General features: G+C 39.6%; 1 protein-coding gene across 2 annotated transcripts; it reads left to right on the forward strand.

Moving 5' to 3' along the window:
• Nucleotides 1–1739: 1739 nt before the first annotated feature.
• Nucleotides 1740–17820, forward strand: LOC139933837 (inter-alpha-trypsin inhibitor heavy chain H3-like). 2 transcript variants are annotated; one of them, XM_071928056.1, is made up of 15 exons: nucleotides 1740–1804; nucleotides 3089–3248; nucleotides 6660–6803; nucleotides 7628–7839; nucleotides 7993–8103; nucleotides 8661–8799; nucleotides 9352–9630; nucleotides 9872–10157; nucleotides 10930–11510; nucleotides 12324–12555; nucleotides 13498–13611; nucleotides 14199–14369; nucleotides 15100–15213; nucleotides 15446–15811; nucleotides 16195–17820. In XM_071928056.1, the coding sequence occupies exons 1-15, from the start codon at nucleotides 1797–1799 to the stop codon at nucleotides 16359–16361; spliced, it is 3084 nt and encodes a 1027-aa protein (XP_071784157.1). In that variant the 5' UTR covers nucleotides 1740–1796; the 3' UTR covers nucleotides 16362–17820. The 2 variants fall into 2 exon arrangements, with proteins under 2 accessions (XP_071784157.1, XP_071784158.1); XM_071928057.1 differs by lacking the exon at nucleotides 1740–1804 and adding an exon at nucleotides 1952–2107.
• Nucleotides 17821–18385: the final 565 nt, after the last annotated feature.

Genomic DNA, 18385 nt, shown 5'->3' on the forward strand with positions numbered 1-18385 from the left:
ATTTATTCAGGTAAAGTCCCCCTTCTCCGATTTAATGCTCAATCTGAACAAGAGTTATACCTCTCCATCACCAATGATTCCACTGTTAATTTCCACACAAAAATGGACTCTTTCAAACTACTGGTTCAAGGTTAACATTGTGTAATGTATTTTTTTTTTTTTTTTTTTTTTGCTGTTAATGTTATTGATTTTCAGCGTGTTTGTAATATGAGGAGTGGTCTTCAGTGTGAATAAATAATTTCCTCCGTGGAAAAAAAAAACCCAGATCATGTTTACCTTTCGGCAAGTACGTTTCCAATGCCTTTTTCTCGTACAATGTTTATTCAGTGAAGATTTCGTAGGCGGCGGGCCAGCGGACATGAAGTTTGCCTACAACCACCACAGCGCGTGGCATAACTAAAATGCCGACGGAAAATGGTTGCAAACAACAATTTTGTGCCGAACTTTCCAATAACTCTGGAACTAAGCATGCTAGATAGCACAGCATACACCTGACTCTTCCTTGTAAATCCCGCGGCATCCGAATATTAGTGTTTAAGTGGGTTTGAGCATCTATATTGGAAATGACAAGAAAGTGGAACGCTTCGAACGCTCCTCAACAACCTCCCCAACGAGATTTTTGTATACAGAGTTGTCAATAAGAAACACAAACTTTAGGTCAGGTCCCCCCCCCCCACAAAAAAAAAAAAAAAAAAAAAAAAAAAAACACGATGTGAGAGAGATTCGTCACCAACTCCTCCATAATACAAACAGAGAGACTGGATCTGGACTTGGAAATACTGCATAATCTCTCTCATTTATTTCATTTTTAACAAACTTATTTCTGACACCAAGTTTTCAGTTTTGGGTATTAACCGTGTGGCTATAGAAAAACAGCATCCAGCAGGAGCAATGCGTGTTTTTTCTATCACTTTAAAGTCGCCTGGAAATATAATTTTTAGAGTATATGCCTACGAACAATAAAACAATTTTTTTCAGTAATTGTTTGTCACGATTTATATGTTTAAAAAATATATAAAGTTGTTTGGGTGGTTAACTCCGCCTACCCCTTTTGTGACGTCAATCGAGGCAGACTTTGCCTGCAATGTGTATAGTAAACACATGTGCAAAGTACATGTACGTCCAAGTCGTGAGTTGGTACATTTCAAAAAGTGTTTTTCTGCATTCAGCAGCAATACACCTGGTCGGCATTGCCGGAAAAAAAAAGAAAAAAAAACCTCACGACTTGGTCCGTAAATGTACTTTGCAATTGGGTTTACTCTACGCATTACAGGCAAAGTCTGCCTCGATTGACGTCACGAACAGCGCCCTCTCGGGTCGGGGTCTACTCTTAAATTTGTAAATAACATAAGAACTGATTTTGTTAAACCTTAGTTAACTGTTTATTCACATTCCACTCATCAAAACACATATATTAGTGACAAAAGCTTTATTTTGAAAAAATACCACTTCCAGGTGACTTTAAACAAGGGAGGAAAACCTGAGTCTTTGCATTGGTCTAATGCAGATGCCTGTTAACAGGAAAGGGGTGTGTAGGTCACTAATTTACCGAGCAGCTGCTGTTTAAACCGATGTACCAGGCGTTGAGGATTATCAAGTGTACGGAGTGGTCTTTTTTCAAGGCACCAATAGTACACCGTGCACTGACCAAGCACGACAAGAAGAGTGTATCGGATGCTAAAAGCGACTTGAATTAAGTCTCTAGGGGGACTTTGACTCACTGACAAATGGGTAGCACAACAGAGTGGCACCACCGAGGAACGGTCGCTTGATGGGGATGTTTCTAGGAAAATCCGATGATATAGTGAGTTGTTATTTTATTTGTTGGTTGTTATTTTTTTCTTCGTGAACAATCGAAATAACAGACACTTGTCGTAACTTGGAAAAGAAAACGCTGTATTGGGAAGATAGAAGGGGTTATAAAAAGGAAACTATATTTCTGTGGTAAGTCACTTTGGTCACCTGCGAGACACAGTGAAGGAGCTATAATATAAGGGTCTGGTTTCGCTGTCTGACAGTTCTGTATTAAGATTGTATTATCTAGTAATCTAGTACACCTGCTCAAATAATTCGTGCACCTACCTCCTATCTCATCGACATTGGCAAGGTAAGTTGCAATGGATTGATAATTGAACTGTGTTGTAATTGTATGCTGTTGTTTTCTTTGGTTAGGGCCATGTCAAACGAGGCAATTTACGGGCAACCAGGTCCAGGCAAAAAGAACATGGCACGCGGCGACGGCACCCAAGATGTCACACACGAAAAAAGACCAGCTGCTTCGCCGCTCGCACTGCCGTCGATTTCACAAAACTCTTCCTAACTAAAGACTAATCTAGGGACTTTAGGACGAGTCCCAACCCTGCACTGTAGCATGCAAACCTTACTATTGATCCTAAGTTAAGACGGGTTACTCGTCCTAACTCGAGATAAGACGAGTCCTAACTCTTTGTGAAATCGACCGCTGGTCTCTTTTCGTGCGTGATGCAGAAATGTTTTAACTGATTATCGTTTTGTCTATAAAACTGTTAGCATTTAATCGCAACTCGTTCATGTTTTAATGAATTATTGTTTGTGCACGTTTACATGGGGGATACTGCAACACTCGATTGAAAAAGAAATTGGGAATATTATAAACACCAATCACAAACAACCAATCTTTCTAATTGCACAAAGCAAGAAAAATGCGGTTCATTAACTGGACAATATTATAATACTTATTCTTATCGTTGTTAAAAATGTTAGCTTAGGGATTCGAACCCAAAACCTTGTAATTGCAAGTCTTACTACAGGAATATAAACAGGCATGCAAGTTTTGAGCTGATCAGCTGATTTCCTCTTTTTCTTTTCAAAATAGTGCAATGGGAAACTAAAAGACACTGTACAGAAGTGTGTTCGGTCAACTCTCTTTTTTGTTTGCAATTAGAAAACTGCATGTCTGTGTATAGATACGAAGTGCGATAAGTCATATCAAAAGCTGTGCATACCTTGAGTAATTTCACTGATGTCCATCTCAAATATTTCTTGTAAACCTGAGAATCCACAGCCATTGATTTCTGTCATCGGGAACCTTTGTTATTATTGTCACCAGTTGCCGGTCAAGACGAAACATGGCGTCCATGCTGGCGTTGTTTACGGGAGTGATTGCCACCGGGTTGCTCTACAGTATCACCGGGTCCTCAGCAGCCCCTGCAGCCCTCGGCAGCCCGTCGTTCCTGGCGGTCATGAAGGAATTGGAGGAGTTTGTCCCGGTAAATACTTTCGAACTGTTAACCAAAACATAGAGGGACAAATGTTGAGTATGTTTGTTGAAAGAAGCTCATTCTGAACCGGAACGTGAGCCTACTCCATGTGGAGCTTGTGTGTGTAAACAACTTGAATCTGTCGGGTGGAAAATGTGAATGTTAGGGGGCAAATTGCGTGCAGATTGTACGCTCTGGGCTATAAAAAGCGGGGTTTTTTCTTGTTTTTGGTTGGAAAGATATTGTTAAAGTAGAATATGATTCACATGAAAGGACTGTGTGTTTTTGTGTAATATCATGACGGAACACGGTCTGCCAGTTAAAACTATAGTTAAGCATGACTGGTCACGTGGGGTGCTTTATTCAATATACCTCTGCACTGAAAAATAGCTCTTCTGTTGTTCCATGAGTGTCTTAAAGGCAGTGGACACTTTTGGTAAGTACTCATAATAATTATTAGCGTAAAACCTTTCTTGGTGACGAGTAATGGGAAGAGGGTGATGGTATACAAATATTGACTGCTTCGAGTGCTATGGTTAAAACTATGACTCCCGAGGTGATCCCCGGAGCGTTCTATTTTCCCGAGGCGAAGCCGAGGGAAAATAGAACGCTCCGGGGATCACCGAGGGAGTCATAGTTTTAACCATTGCACGAGTAAAAGCAGTCAATATTTGTTTTATAACACCCCAAACATTTTTTAAGTACAATTAAGTCACAGACCTGAATGCTACAATAAATCAAACCAACATACGATTTTTCTTAACTTCAACACTTTTGAACACGTTTTATTTTTAACTTTAATTCTTGTCACATAAAATTATTTAATAACTGTTATTATTGTTGCACTTTTGAACATGTTTTATTTTTAACTTTATTTCTTGTCACATAAAATTATTTAATAACTGTTCTTATTGTTGCACTTTTGAACATGTTTTATTTTTAACTTTAATTCTCGTCACATAAAATTATTTAATAACTGTTCTTATTGTTGCACTTTTGAACATGTTTTATTTTTAACTTTAATTCTTAACACATACAACTATTTAATAACTGTTCTTATTGTTGCATAAAATTAAAATTAACAATACATCCATGGAAGCGAAAAGAGCGGTTTGAGTCATTAATGTTCAGATTCTGTGTACTAGTAGTTGTACTAGTAGTAGCTTCAGTTGATGTTGTGCTGTTGGGTGAAGCTGTTGGCACATTCATGATGTCTTGCAGTACACCTGCGCTTAGTATGGATTCCTCCTGTGATGATGTTAGAAACTGAGACAGACGTTGTTGATGTGGTTGATGTGTTGGACTTTGTGTGATTGTTGATGGAGCGGAATGCGATGAAGAGGGCCTGGCTACAGACTCTTCCATGTTCATGGCTGCCGACAAAACAGAACTCATCTTACGTTTTTTGCTTTCACTGGTTCGGCTATAATTCTTGATACTTGACTCTGAGTGGTGACCCGATACTGTCATTATGTCTCTGGCTTCAAACCCGGCATTATCCAGAATGGTAACGCTTGTGGCACGGAAGCAATGGTTTGTGTACACTCGGCTGCATTTCGCTTCTATTGAAATAACTTTCAGTTTATTGCAAAGGGTGTTTTTGCCTACTGGAATATTGCAATACCATACCTCATCGGAGATGCCTGTTGAAGCATTGTCCCTCGGTCTCTGCCAAAGGAAATCACAGTTCGGGTGCAGTTTCTGCTTGTACAGTCTAAATGTCCGGACAGGGCAACGTGGGTTTCCTGGAATCTCATACATTACACCGGCCTGGCTTTTGTTATCATCGTTCTCCCTACTGTTTTTTGTCAGTTGATCCCGTTTCGTGATGAAGCTGAGCCCCTTGGAGTCTGTGTGCTCTTCAAAATCAGATTTTTTTAGGTCTCGAATGTTCTCTCGACCACGGTTACAATGATACATCATGACATCGATAAATACTTTATTCTGCAAACCAGCTGGTGTGTTAATGTCTGTGCGTGGAGATGCATTAATTTTATCCATGTCCTCTGGGGTGATAGGGTTCTTGTGTTGCACGCAGCCTTTCCCAAGTTTTTTCAGATTAACGAGAGTCGCCTTAAACGACTGGTTTGACCTTTCAAATGCTTTATCAATCACAATATCCATTGAGTTGGTTTCACGGTCCTTGAAATGTCTCTGTATACCATATCTAATTGTTTGTAAGCTCTTCTTACAATAGATATCGCCATTTACTTGCCGCACCTCCATGTAAAACCTTCGTAGGAAAGTATCCAGTTCTGCTGGGTTCATCCTGTCCACCTCCGATAAAGTGGTGTTTTTAACGTTGCAGTACTCTGACAGAATGTTAACAGTGTACTTCAAACTTCTCTTTGTACTGGGCGAATCTGCCGATTCAATCATCTCTTTCAACTCTTCCTCCGTAAGGAGAGCGAAGCGGGGGTTTTCCGCAGTCATCTTTAAAGAATTCACGGACGACACGAATGCAAATTTACACAAACCTTTACTGTGCTGCAACAAGTCATGTAATCTGAAATGGTTACAGACTATTTATCATCCTCATATTCGTAACGTTCGTCGTACCACTGATCTCTATATACGCGCGTTGCATGTATATATATGTACAATGATTGGGTTCGTGTGGGTAAAGGGACGTCTGGGTGCTGCACGCCATGTGCTAGTCTGTCGGACTAGCGCACGGCGCCATGGGCTAGTCTGTCGGACTAGCGCATGGCAAACCGACGCACTATGACACGGCCGTCGTCTAGCAAAACTAAGACATGTCATGTGACGCGCTCTAAACCAATGAGCAGGCAGAATATTGGTAAGGGGTGTTATAATATAAAACATTGTGAGAAATGGCTCCCTCTGAAGTGCCATAGTTTTCGAGAAAGAAGTAATTTTCCACTAATTTGATTTCGAGACCTCAAATTTAGAACTTTCATTATTATCTCGCAAGTTCGATGACCGATTGAGCTCAAATTTTCACAGGTTTGTTATTTTATGCATATGTTGAGACACACCAACTGTGAAGGCTAGTCTTTGACAATTACCAATAGTGTCCACTGCCTTTAATGCTTAGAGATTAAATCCACATCATATGTTCATTACTATAGTTTTAAATGTTTATAGTTTTAGGTGTATTTTTTTACGCAAAACATTTACATTTAAAGCTTGTCTCAGATAGTGTATAAACATTAAGTAAAAACGACTTCGGCTTTGGATTCGGCTTTGGATTCGGCTCTGGCTAGCCTGGCCCAGCGGTCGTTTTGAAAATTGCGCTTGTTTTGCTTAGACATTCAGGCCTTTTTCAGGGCTCCCGACGCGAACATAGAGCTTGGAGCCGAATCCACAAGCCGAAGCCGTGGTTTCGAAAAGGGCATATATGGCAGATAAAAATTGCATTTTAACTCCAGCATTTTGTATTCTTTGAAATTGTTATAGCGTGAAAGAAGAGATACGAGGAGGCCTCCCAGTTTGATTCCTACGATGAGCCCAACCACACTGGGCACGGTGGGGACCACATTGGGTACCAAGAGGCACACCACAATGGGTACCATGACGAGGCCAACACCCAAGGGGGACAAGGTGGGTCCTTTTTATACCTCTATGGTGAGACCTGTCCGTGATGAGGCACTTGGCAGTTTTGTATAATATTATTCAAAATAGTTGTTAGAAAAATAACTAACCGGCTGTATATAGCCGTTGATAGTATAATTAACATTTTGTGAGGAACGGCTCCCTCTGAAGTCACGTAGTTTTTATTTTTTAGAAAGAGGCAATTTGTCACTAAAATGCGGAAGTCTTTTATTTTTAACTATAGCAGTACGCTTAAATTTTTACAACGAGGTGTTCTTCTTTTGACGGTCATTTTCTTGAAACTTCGATAACCAATTGATCCCCCACTTTTCTCAGGCTTGTTAGAGTATTGTGTGGATATACATAGTGAGAATGCTGGTAATTGGCAACTACCAAACGTGTGTGACTTTAAAGAAGAGCCTTTTTAAAAAATAAATATTTAAAAAAATTCGAAAGTTATTTCATTATGTGAAAACATAATTTTGATGTTCATATTGTAAGGCATATTGTAAGGCATACAAACTGATGACAATAACGTTTCTTAGATTGTGCATTCATAATAAAAAGTGATTTATTCTTCATGCATCTATTTTTACATGGGATTAAAACACTCGAGTCGATTCCAAATCTTTAATACTCTGTCTTTAAGAAATATTAGAGTAGATTTCGAATCTTTAGCCCACCAACAAAATATAATTAATTTGGCCAGACCAGTTGTTACCTAATTGAAACCTTAAGAAATGACTACAAACAACTAAAACGAAACAACTAAAACGAACTGTTTAAAATTCGCCCTTTCCAAGAAAAGTGTTGACGTTGTATTTTCCGATCAGGTTGAAACTGCTGGCAAAGGCATTGATGGTAAAAGCTCAACCGACACCGACACTGCTCTGAGATTGAGGGGTCTGCGCGTGACGTCAACCATAACAGCCCGCTTCGCCAAGACAGTTGTGACATGTCACGTGACCAACCCAGCGAGTCAGGGTCAAGAGGTCAACTTTTACATCGAGCTCCCTAAAGAGGCGTTCATCTCGGGATTTCTGATGTGAGTTCAAGACACTAACTTCAGTACTTAAAGGGACATTCAAGAAGATGAAATGTATTATATAAAATGTGCATGTGTTTTTGTGTTTATTCAAAGAGATATTGGATATAATATGGGCCAAATTATTAACAATCTTCCACTTTCCTCCAACAGTGAGACAGAGGGGAAAGTGTACCGTTCCAGGGTCGATGAGAAAGAGAAGGCGAAGGCGGCTTACGAGCAAGCCAAGCAACAGGGACAGACAACTGGACATGTGTCACAGACGTGAGTACAAATAGCGAATTATTTCCATTAAACTTACTACATTTCAGCTGTCTGCCACAGAGCTTGGTCATACACTTTATAGAAACACACACAATATTGTATACGCCTGCAATCACATGGACCTCTTCGTCCCTCTTGTGTTTAAACTCTAACTTTGTTGCAAAGGCTCCCATTGGTTTTGACACGTTTTCCAACTGTGGACCTTTCCCGAACCGTGGACCCTATTGTCCTCTGTTGTTATAGGTCCCCGGTATAAATGTGTATACCTCCTCACTTATTCTCAAATTATGCATCCCTGTGGAGACATATTTGGTGCCTGTACTGAAGATTTCCCCTCAGACTTTGTACACAAAATTTCTTGTAGAACATCCCGGTCTTTAGACGTTCCCTTTGGAGCACCTTTATCTTGTTTCCTTTTTTTATTTTATTTTGTCCTTTTTTCCCAGAAGGCGCCGCATAGAGGGCATATACATATTGTATTACCTTTCATCTAGGGTAGGCACTAAATTGTACCCGTCACTAATTGTCTGAAATATTATTTGGCTAATTTGGTACAGGTCGGAAAAGAAGAATGACTTTACGGTGTCCATCAACGTTGCCGCTGAGGGCGCCCTTTCATTCAATCTGACCTACGAGGAGCTGCTGAAGCGTCACAATGGCTATTTCGAAAACGTCATTTCTATTTCACCTCGCCAGGTAAGATCCCAAGATACCATATATATTCCAAGGCCGACTGTGTATAGAAATTATTTTTCAACATCCTGGTAGCATTCTATGCACAAACACCTTCTTGCTGTCCCTTTCTTCTTGCAACTTTGTTGACTGATTGGGCGCAAAGTTACACAGGTCTGTTATCTTATGCAGGCGTTGGGATACATCAAGCGAGAATACTGGTCTTTGACAATAACTGAAAGTAAAGTATGCATTTAAACCTATGCGAATTGGCGACTTCAACTAGGCTACTTGTATTTCACCATCATGACACAGTTGTAATTATACAGTTACACTGTACATTCAATAATGTTAGGTTAAGTATGCAGTGTGTAAAAATCAAAGAACAAAAGGCAACACTCTTGTTTTGTGCTCATATTAACGTACCTCTAACTTCGTACTTTGCCGTGCTCCGCGGGATGGGAGGCTATCCTTGCACCAAGTTGGGGCCGTTCCCTGGGCTCCAAACAAGGCGAGCTAGGACCGAGTAGGCATCATCAAACTCCATGGTAATAATCTTGTTATTATTGGTTTCAGCTTGTAAAGCATCTCATTGTCAACGTTTACATCGAAGAACCTCAGGGCATCGACGGCGGTAAAATGGATTTCTTTTTGGAGCGGCCCAGCTCGACGGACTATGAGAAGGTTGTAGTGCGCCCTCAATGGGCAGAGATGAAACAACTCCAACGTGACCGTGTCCACGTGCAGTTTCACCCAACCACTGAGGAGCAAGAGCTGCTCGCATCTGATGGCGTGCTGGGTAAATTTATAGTGAGATATGACGTCATTCATGGAGAAAATGCTGGCAAAATTGAGGTTTGTTTCTGAAAATATTGAAATAAAAAATAATCAAATCATAGTTATTATCTTTGTGAAATTTTGTTCCTTAGGTCAACTCAACCTGTGCTAATCTGAAAGTCGCAGTTACGTTCAGCACAAACAACAACAACAACAAAAGAACTTAAATTATTTTGTAGAGTTAGGCCCTATCTAACAAAAGTTAATACTGAACTTTATGTAACAGTTTGTTTTGTTTTACTGTGCTATTTTTAAACAGATTGTCAACGGCTATTTCGTGCACCACTTCTCCCCTGCTGGATTACGACCAGTTAGTAAGAATGTGGTCTTCGTTCTCGACACCAGCGGATCAATGAGTGGTACCAAGATACGGCAAACGAAAGAAGCAATGGGGAAAATCCTGACGGAATTGCGCGAGCAAGACAACTTCGGATTGATAACGTTTGCGTCTCAGACCACAGTTTGGCGTGAGACCATGATGTCAGCGAATAAAGATAACATCGAGTTAGCCAAGGGAAGGATAAGTCAACTGAGAGCAAACGGAGGTTAGTCGATTTTTCTTTATCAGTCAAATACGTGGACTGTAACTGGCCCCTTTTCACACTGCATCACTTTTCTGCGTGGAACACAACCCTTTATGAGGCCCAGGGGGTTGTTTTACCCCCGCAGTTACCCGTGTGTACTTTCACACTGTACCAGCAAATGTCCCTCATCCAGGGGGGTTGCCCCTACTCCAGAGCAGCCGGGTAGAATGTTCTCCAGGGTATGCCCACTGGGAGGGGTTTAGTAGAGTGAAAGGCCTGGCCATTATTCGGCAGGGTTTCCCCGGGCAATATATTAGTGTGAACGGGCTTAGTAGAGATCACCTTACTGTGCAAAAAACATCCCAACGCTGCAGCATTAAGCTTTGTATTGTGGTGTAACATTTGGAATGACGTGGTAAGGGTGTACACAGAAAACTGAAAGTGTTCAAGCTTGGGATTGATTTTGCGCTTAATTTTACAGTTTAGGCTCAGTTTTATTCGTACACATTTATCAAAAGCAAGATTCCTTTAGTACAAAATAGTACTGGTCGTTCTTTATGCACTTTGAAGAACGCTTAAGTTCTTTTTTTTAATCCATAACCCTCTGCCTGTTTGTGTTATTGGTGAATAAGTACCTACCAACAAGTCAGGTTTGTAAATTCAATACCACAATAATAATGTGAAAATGCCAGACGTTTCATTGACTACAGTGTCGTCTGTCCAATATTAATTGGTATCAGACTAGTTTGTTGTAAATTTGAATGTGAATTATTGTGTTGTTTATTCTATACAGGAACTGACTTACATGGAGGGATCGTAACAGGTATTGATATGTTGGAAGACTTCAAACGTAACGAGCTCGGGTCTGACGGTGCGTTCCCACTCATCATCATGTTGACTGACGGGCAGCCAACCTCCGGTCGAATCACAAACACTGACGGCATCGTTTCAGACATCAAATCGAGAATGGAAGGGAGATTTTCCCTGTTCTGCCTCGGTTTCGGCAACAATGTGGATTTCTCCTTCCTGGAAAAGCTCTCCCTTCAGAATCGCGGTCTCGCCAGGAAGATCTACGAGGATGCCGACGCAGGGCTGCAGCTGGTGGGGTTCTTCGACGAGGTAGCCACCCCTTTGTTGACTAATGTTGTCATCAAGTACGAGAACACCAACAACGCTATCCAGGTCAACAGCATTTCCCAGAGCGAGTTCCCTGTGTACTTTGACGGCACTGAGTTGGTTGTGGCAGGCAAGTTAACTACTCTGCTCGATGAAACCGATGGTGAAGTTTCGCCAGAACCGGTGAGGATTATCTGCACAGTCCTTGCTACATCCTGGGAAGATGAAATTATACTTGAAACCGAAACTGAAGTCAAGGTAGGTGTAATAAGTTTACTCACAAAATTATAATACATCTCGCCTAACAATTATACACTGCTTGCTAAACCAGTGTCTTGATTCGGGTCATGGGATCAGATAAAATAAGTTTACATGGATATAAACAGGGGCTAGGCCGTATCTCATGTCCTAGTGGGGCTGACCCTTGTGTAGGTAAGTGTGACCCGGAAAATCAAAAAGTTACCCAGAACACTCCCGCATTTTTCTTGTTGTACATTGAAATCAATCTAGGCCTATTATTAAAATGGCCATTGATCACATCAGGTCACTGGACACTGTTTCGTCACATGTTTCTAGTTGATCTTTAAAGACAGTGGACACTATTGGTAATAGTCAAAGACTAGTCTTCACAGTTGGTGTATCTCAACATATGCATAAAAAAACAAACCTGTGGAAATTTGAGCTCAATCGGTCGTCGAAGTAATGAAAAAAACAACACCCTTGTCTCACAAAATTGTGTGCTTTCTGATAATTGATTTCGATACCTCAAATTCTAAATCTGAGGTCTCGAACTAAAATTCGTGGAAAATTACTTCTTTCTCGAATACTACGTCACTTCAGAGGGAGCTGTTTCTCACAATGTTTTAAACTATCAACCTCTCCCCATTACTCGTAATCAAGAAAGGTTTTATGATGATAATTATTTTGACCGATAGTGTCCACCGCCTTCAAATGCATTTGTTTTTCATGGCATCTTATTGCTGAGCGCCATGATAACTATAGTTGGAAAGGCGCAATAGAATTCCCGGTTGTAAATCAATTAATTTAGAATGAATAATTTTTCTCGCGCAGAATGAGACGGAGGGTATGTTGAGTCCACGATCTGTTGACGACTTTGCGCAGAGATTGTGGGCATTCTTGACCATCAAGGAACTTCTACGCAAGCGCAGTGCAGCCGACGGCGACGCCGAGAAGGCAAACCTGACGGAGAGGGCGCTTGAACTGTCCCTAAAGTATCACTTTGTGACGCCTCTGACGTCATTGGTGGTGGTGAAACCAGACGAAGAACCTGTGATTGATGGAGGTAAGTATCGAAGCGAGGCCATACGGGTACGGCTATTGGCTGTTGCTAAAGGTGTTGCTAAGTACGAACCACACTTCAACTTATGATGACGCGGAGACCTAGCCGTAGCCGTGGCTGTAGCCGCTAATCCGAAAACGGCCTAAATTCCAGGAATGAATTACTTCTGGTTGTCTTAGATCGTTCTCAATGTTGGCACTGTTTGATATTAACCTTTTAAAATGATTTCTCATAATATATTTATTCTCAGTAATGATATACTATTTTATTTGTTGATGGATTTTCTTAACGTTTTTGTTTCGGGTCAGGGCCAATTAGAATTCAGGACGAAAATTCACACCATCGATTAGCAAGCATACAACCAGTATCATTACGGGGGAGATATTTGATGCAACCCGGCGAGTTTATTTATTTTACAATGATAATAATAATAATAAAACGGACATTTATATTGCGCAGTTACCTATATAAATATACTCTACTGCGCACTACAAGGAATTTTATTTATTTTATTTATTCTTCGCACAATACAATAACTCTTATAACAAGCAAAGACCGTCCAGTGAAAGGCAAAAGTGGAAGCAAAACTGTCATCAAAAAAGATTGGCCATAAAAGTGTTAAAGTTCATATGTAAGTACTAAACATTACACAGAAATCTTTAACTGGAAGTAAAAGTTAAAGCAAACGATGCCAGGTAAAAGCAATACACGATTTGTGAATGCTATTAAAGTTTGAAGTGAAATATTACTTAAAAAACGAACGACCATCACGTTTCAATTTTAAATGGAAAAGAAAATTGATAAACAGATGGAAAATGTTTCCTCAAGTTCCAAATTTCAACACAAAAAAAAAAACATTTCTTGTTCGCAAGACGTCTTTGACTGATAAGCACGGTGAGAGACTTTTTTCATCATTGGTCTTCCTCAATTTGTTTGCATTATTAGGCCCAATCGGTCCGCCCTACAGAAACCAATATAATCACGGCCCAATTAGTGTGGGATTCACTGTTTCGACACCGCGACGCTACCGTACTGTGTTGCCTACGTTTAGACCACTGCGTAAGTAACTTGAATTTCTTCTTGATTTTATGAATAAAAGTTCCTTTGATACTGTTCCGTTCGTCATCTTCAAAACTCCTTTCTCGTTTTTTTATTGCTGTTTCATTATCATCTTATTGTTTACATCCTCTTTTAGTTCAATTGTAAGTTTGTTGCTTGTCTCTTTTGTTCTGAATCCTTTTGTTTTGTCTTTCTTACTTTCCCACCATTCGCTATCATTCGAGAGGTTTTTTTTTTGCTGTCATGTCTTTCGTTTTGTATTATTTTGTCAAGCATTTCAAAACAAGCCTTTATGGCTTCTTGTTGGTTTGTAAAATTGAACGATCTCTGCGACCTAATAAACTTGAATGTACTTTTTTTTACCAGGGAATAGTGAACTGTGAAATACTAACTCGGGAGAGAAGAGTTTAGGTTTTGTAATCCACCAGGGGCGCAACATTTCAAAGTGCTTTTCTACGTATATAAACATTTGTATACTGACCGTGGCGTTTGTATCAGTGTTATCTGCTTTTGAAACTCATTATAGAAAGAAGAAAATAAATGAAATTTAGACAGGGTATAATGTATTGGGTTTTTTTTCTTCACAGCTACACACAGTTTCTTCATGCCTTCAACGAAGACGCGTACAACGACTACAACGGTTCCAACTACGCATACAACGGTTCCAACAACGCATACAACGATCCCAACTACGCATACAACGATTCCACTAACGTCTGCAACAACAACACGCACCACGCTCCAAGCTTCGACAAGAGGTGAGTATGATAATATGGTGTATAGGCTAGGTAGCAGCTAGCAGGACATTCTGTGGTGCCCCCCCCCCCTCCACCCACCCCGGATATTCTGTCCTCCGTATTGGGTAGAAATGACAGCGCCCTCAATTATTTTACCGGATTTGGTGACAATCATCGGGGACTTTTTCTAATAGACAGAAGACGACCAATAAACCGTCTTTGTCCAACCAAATTAAACAATATTATGTTCGTCTAAAGCAATGACTCGTGTCAATACAAGGATTTTTTTCCTTCTTTAAAGCTATTTATTTACTGAAATTTGTAAACGAAACTGGGTAAATTGCAAAACTTTTGCCAACAGTAGCTTGGGTCCATCTCTCGAGAGTTTGCATAAAATACAATACAATACAAACATAGTTTACTTCTGAAGCAGTCGGGTAGAATGCAAGCAATGAGATGAATGCATGCAGAAAAGGTATACATGAACCAGATGAAAGTAATCGGGACTGCGGTGTACAGAATTGGCTGATATATCGGTAACAGATAAAGGTTTAGAACATAAACAATTTAACTCATCAAGCAGCACATCACGAACAACTTTATGGAGGTCATCCTGTGAGGCAAACAAATCAAGTTTATTATTACAAATATTACCTTTTTGAAAGGTGATCTCATTTCTCATGCAGTCCTCAAATTACAGAGAGTTCTTCTATGTCTCCCAATCTTTTCACCCGTTTTCTCCACACCATAGTGTACGAGAATGCTAATTTCTTGGTGCGTGATGGACAGACCAACGTCACAATGTGCTTTGATGTCATCGCGGTGCCTGGAGATAATCTGATTCTGCTGATAGATCCTCTTAACGGTGAGTTAGTGTTATTCATTAGTGTACAAAATTGCATGTTTTCGTTCCACACAGTGTTTGCAACTTGGCCATCTTTACTTGAGATTCGTTGGAATTTTAAATAAATGTATTTTCTTGTCAAGGTGTTGATAAGGATAAAATTGGCTGAGCAAAATATGTATACAGCTTTCGGTTGATGTTTCCTATTCTGGTAAAAGTCCTTAGCTTACTTGAATTCTTCTTCATGTTTCAGATTTGGAAATCAGGGCTCAAGTAGCAAGTGCGTTGAACAGTCACTCAGGGAATGGCCCCGCCCCGCTAATTATCGAACGACTCTTTGTGAATGTTGGCAGGCAACACATCGTTGTCTCCACAGAACAAATATCGTCTGCAGATGGCACATTCTCAGTCCCTTGGGTTGGCAACCAGATTCAGTTAGATGGCGGGTTGGTTCTATCGGTGTCTCAAGATGGTGCCCGTCTGACCCTCCAGCCAAGTGCAGACATCAGCCTCGTTGTGACAAAGCATGTAGGGCGCCACCAAGAGGATAAAGCCGATTATTTGGGATTCAGCACGGACAGTGGTGAAGGGTTTTCTGACTCTGTAGGAGGTTTGATTGGTAAGTCAATGTTATCATATTACGGTGTCAAAGAAGAGAGCAGAACAGAATTTAGTACGAGTAAAACATACAATCATCAAAATTAGAGTAAAGTTATGCAATTTTACTAAACTGTTCTTTTAACTGATAATTGGAAATTACACCAGCTGAAAATATAATCAACATTACTTTTTCTTAAATCAAAGCTGTATAAAGTGATGCTTTTCATTCGATAGTGCGGTATTTCTGTCAACTTGGTCACCTATAATATGCAACATTCCTCAATGTATAACTTCAATGCTTTCAACATCCATTGTTATACCATGTACATGTATGTGTATCAAGCTAAATCGTTTATAGTGGTGATTGAAGTTAAGTTCTTGCAAACTATCTTCCTAAATTAGGTTCACTCGTTGGCAAAGAAATCCGCCTCACCAAAGACAGTGAATATGTCAGAGGTGCCATCCGCATCGGCGGTGAGAAACGACAGGAGGTCACCCTAGAGGTCATGCGGGACATCCGGGAAGACACAGCCAAGTCATGTTGGTATTCTGGCATCAAATCGGCTTGAAAGAAAACGATAAAAGATTAAAGGTTTATAGGCCAGTGTAGGCTTGGTTAAAAAAAAACATCAGCGTTTATATTCCATCGTTGAAATGTTGTTCTTCTGTGATATGTTTTCTTCTCAATTAACAGATCAACAGCTGATTTGTATTGTTGCAACCAAAGTTAAGGACCAAGTGTTTACAAGCCGAAAATGTTTATACGCCAAAAATATGAATGAGTTTTTACTATTTTTCATGAGACTCCACAGCGGATTAATAAGCCCGAATTTTCACAGATTTATCATTTCATTCAATGTGTTTGATCATAAAAAAACATGAACACTGTGAATATTTTGTCAGCTTATAGAGGCTACTTTAAATACTCGCCTATAGACGATGTGACCTCTGACGTCACACGAAAACCACAACATGATTCGCGCGCATACCGCCCGGGCCAAATTTTCGTAGCCAGCTAGAAAGTGTTTGCAATCTTACCGGCGAAACATGACGTATAAAGTGTGGGGGTTTTCAACAGAGGGCGGTTTGAATGTTAACATAGGTCACATTGCCTATAAAACACTTGTCTATAATTGATTATTAAAAAATAACTTCATAATGAATTAAAAAAAAAAATTAAAGAGTACGAATTATGTGTTAGTCAATACAAACAAAAGTATCCTGTGCTGGTTGAATGATAACAATATACTGTGGTTGTTATCGCTTGCCATTGTAAATAGATGAATTTCTTTAACATTTTTTTTAGTCATAGAGAGATTGGTAATATTGGTACATTAGAAAGGAGAACAATAGTAAAAAGAACTGACATTATTCCAATCTCAATTATGAAGTGTTGTTTGAATGTCATATGTATAAGGACTATACAGGTGTTTTTTTTAATGTAGTTGTCTGTAGAGACGTTTACGAAACTTATGAATTGTTATACTAATTACGGTGAGGAATCATCATGCCTTTCAAATCCTTCAGTGGGACAAATCCTTCTACCAAGTATTGATCGTTGGGGAAAACACTGGTCCTTTCAGGGAAGGGTATAATATAAACTAAGAACATTTTTAATCAGGCAAAATAGCACAGAAATGTTGGTAAAGGGATGTTTACATACATGTAATTTTGTCCTCTTTACATCACTTCAACACATCCAAAGAAACAATGACCATTAATTGAGCTCATTCAGCCATGAATTCATTGACATGTTACATTGTCAAACAACACTTAGGAAACATATCATCCCACATCCCAGTCACTATGTAAAGAGATCCTTTTTGTAGCATTGTATAAATGATTACATTATTATAGACGTATGTTACTTTACAGTATTATGGTTAACGTAGTATGTTTTCGCAGTGAGTGCGCGCGGTTGTTTGTTTGTTATCAACTAATTTTGCCTGGCACTCATTGTTAATTAACGTATAGTGTTGTCTTTTGTGCGACAATGTTGTTAACAATAAAATAGTCGGTGAGACGATATATTGATAGTGAAGAGTACACTCATTTTAAATGTAAAGTTTAAAGGAACGTTACTGAAATGGTAAGAAACACAAATCGATCACAGATTTACATAAAACTTACACGGTCTAATGATGATTGTAGAAAACATCCCTTGAAATATCTGTGTCTGAAATTTAATATTTGATGAGAAACAAATAGTCTAATTTCACGTTTGGAGTTTATCGCGTTTTATTCATTTTTGTCTTGGCATCAATGCAATGCAAAATTTGTAATCGGTTTTTCACTATTCTCTCACGACCCAGATGGCCGGTCGATCTCAAACTTTTACAGGTTTGTCAGTTTATGAATATGGTGGATTACATAAAGTGCTTACACTGCCAGCAACATTTTTGCAAGCAAAACCAATTCTGTAATGTTCCTTTAAGGTTTAATATTGGATTAACCAAAACTGTTTTATTTTATTAAGTTGAAGAAGAAAAAACTTTATTCGAAGACCTACTCGAGGGCTACAAGTTCATATTTGTTTTGTGTCAGTGGCCAATGTTTGAAAATGCAAGGGGCGGGTTGCCGAAAATGGTTGGCA

Source organism: Asterias amurensis, chromosome 2 (assembly GCF_032118995.1).
Source record: "Asterias amurensis chromosome 2, ASM3211899v1".
Lineage (NCBI taxonomy): Eukaryota > Metazoa > Echinodermata > Asteroidea > Forcipulatida > Asteriidae > Asterias > Asterias amurensis.

Coding starts and splice junctions, on each gene's coding strand:
- LOC139933837 (XM_071928056.1), top strand. Junction 11,511..12,323: donor AAACCGAAACTGAAGTCAAG/GTAGGTGTAATA, acceptor TTTCTCGCGCAG/AATGAGACGGAGGGTATGTT. Junction 13,612..14,198: donor GCCTACGTTTAGACCACTGC/GTAAGTAACTTG, acceptor TTTTCTTCACAG/CTACACACAGTTTCTTCATG.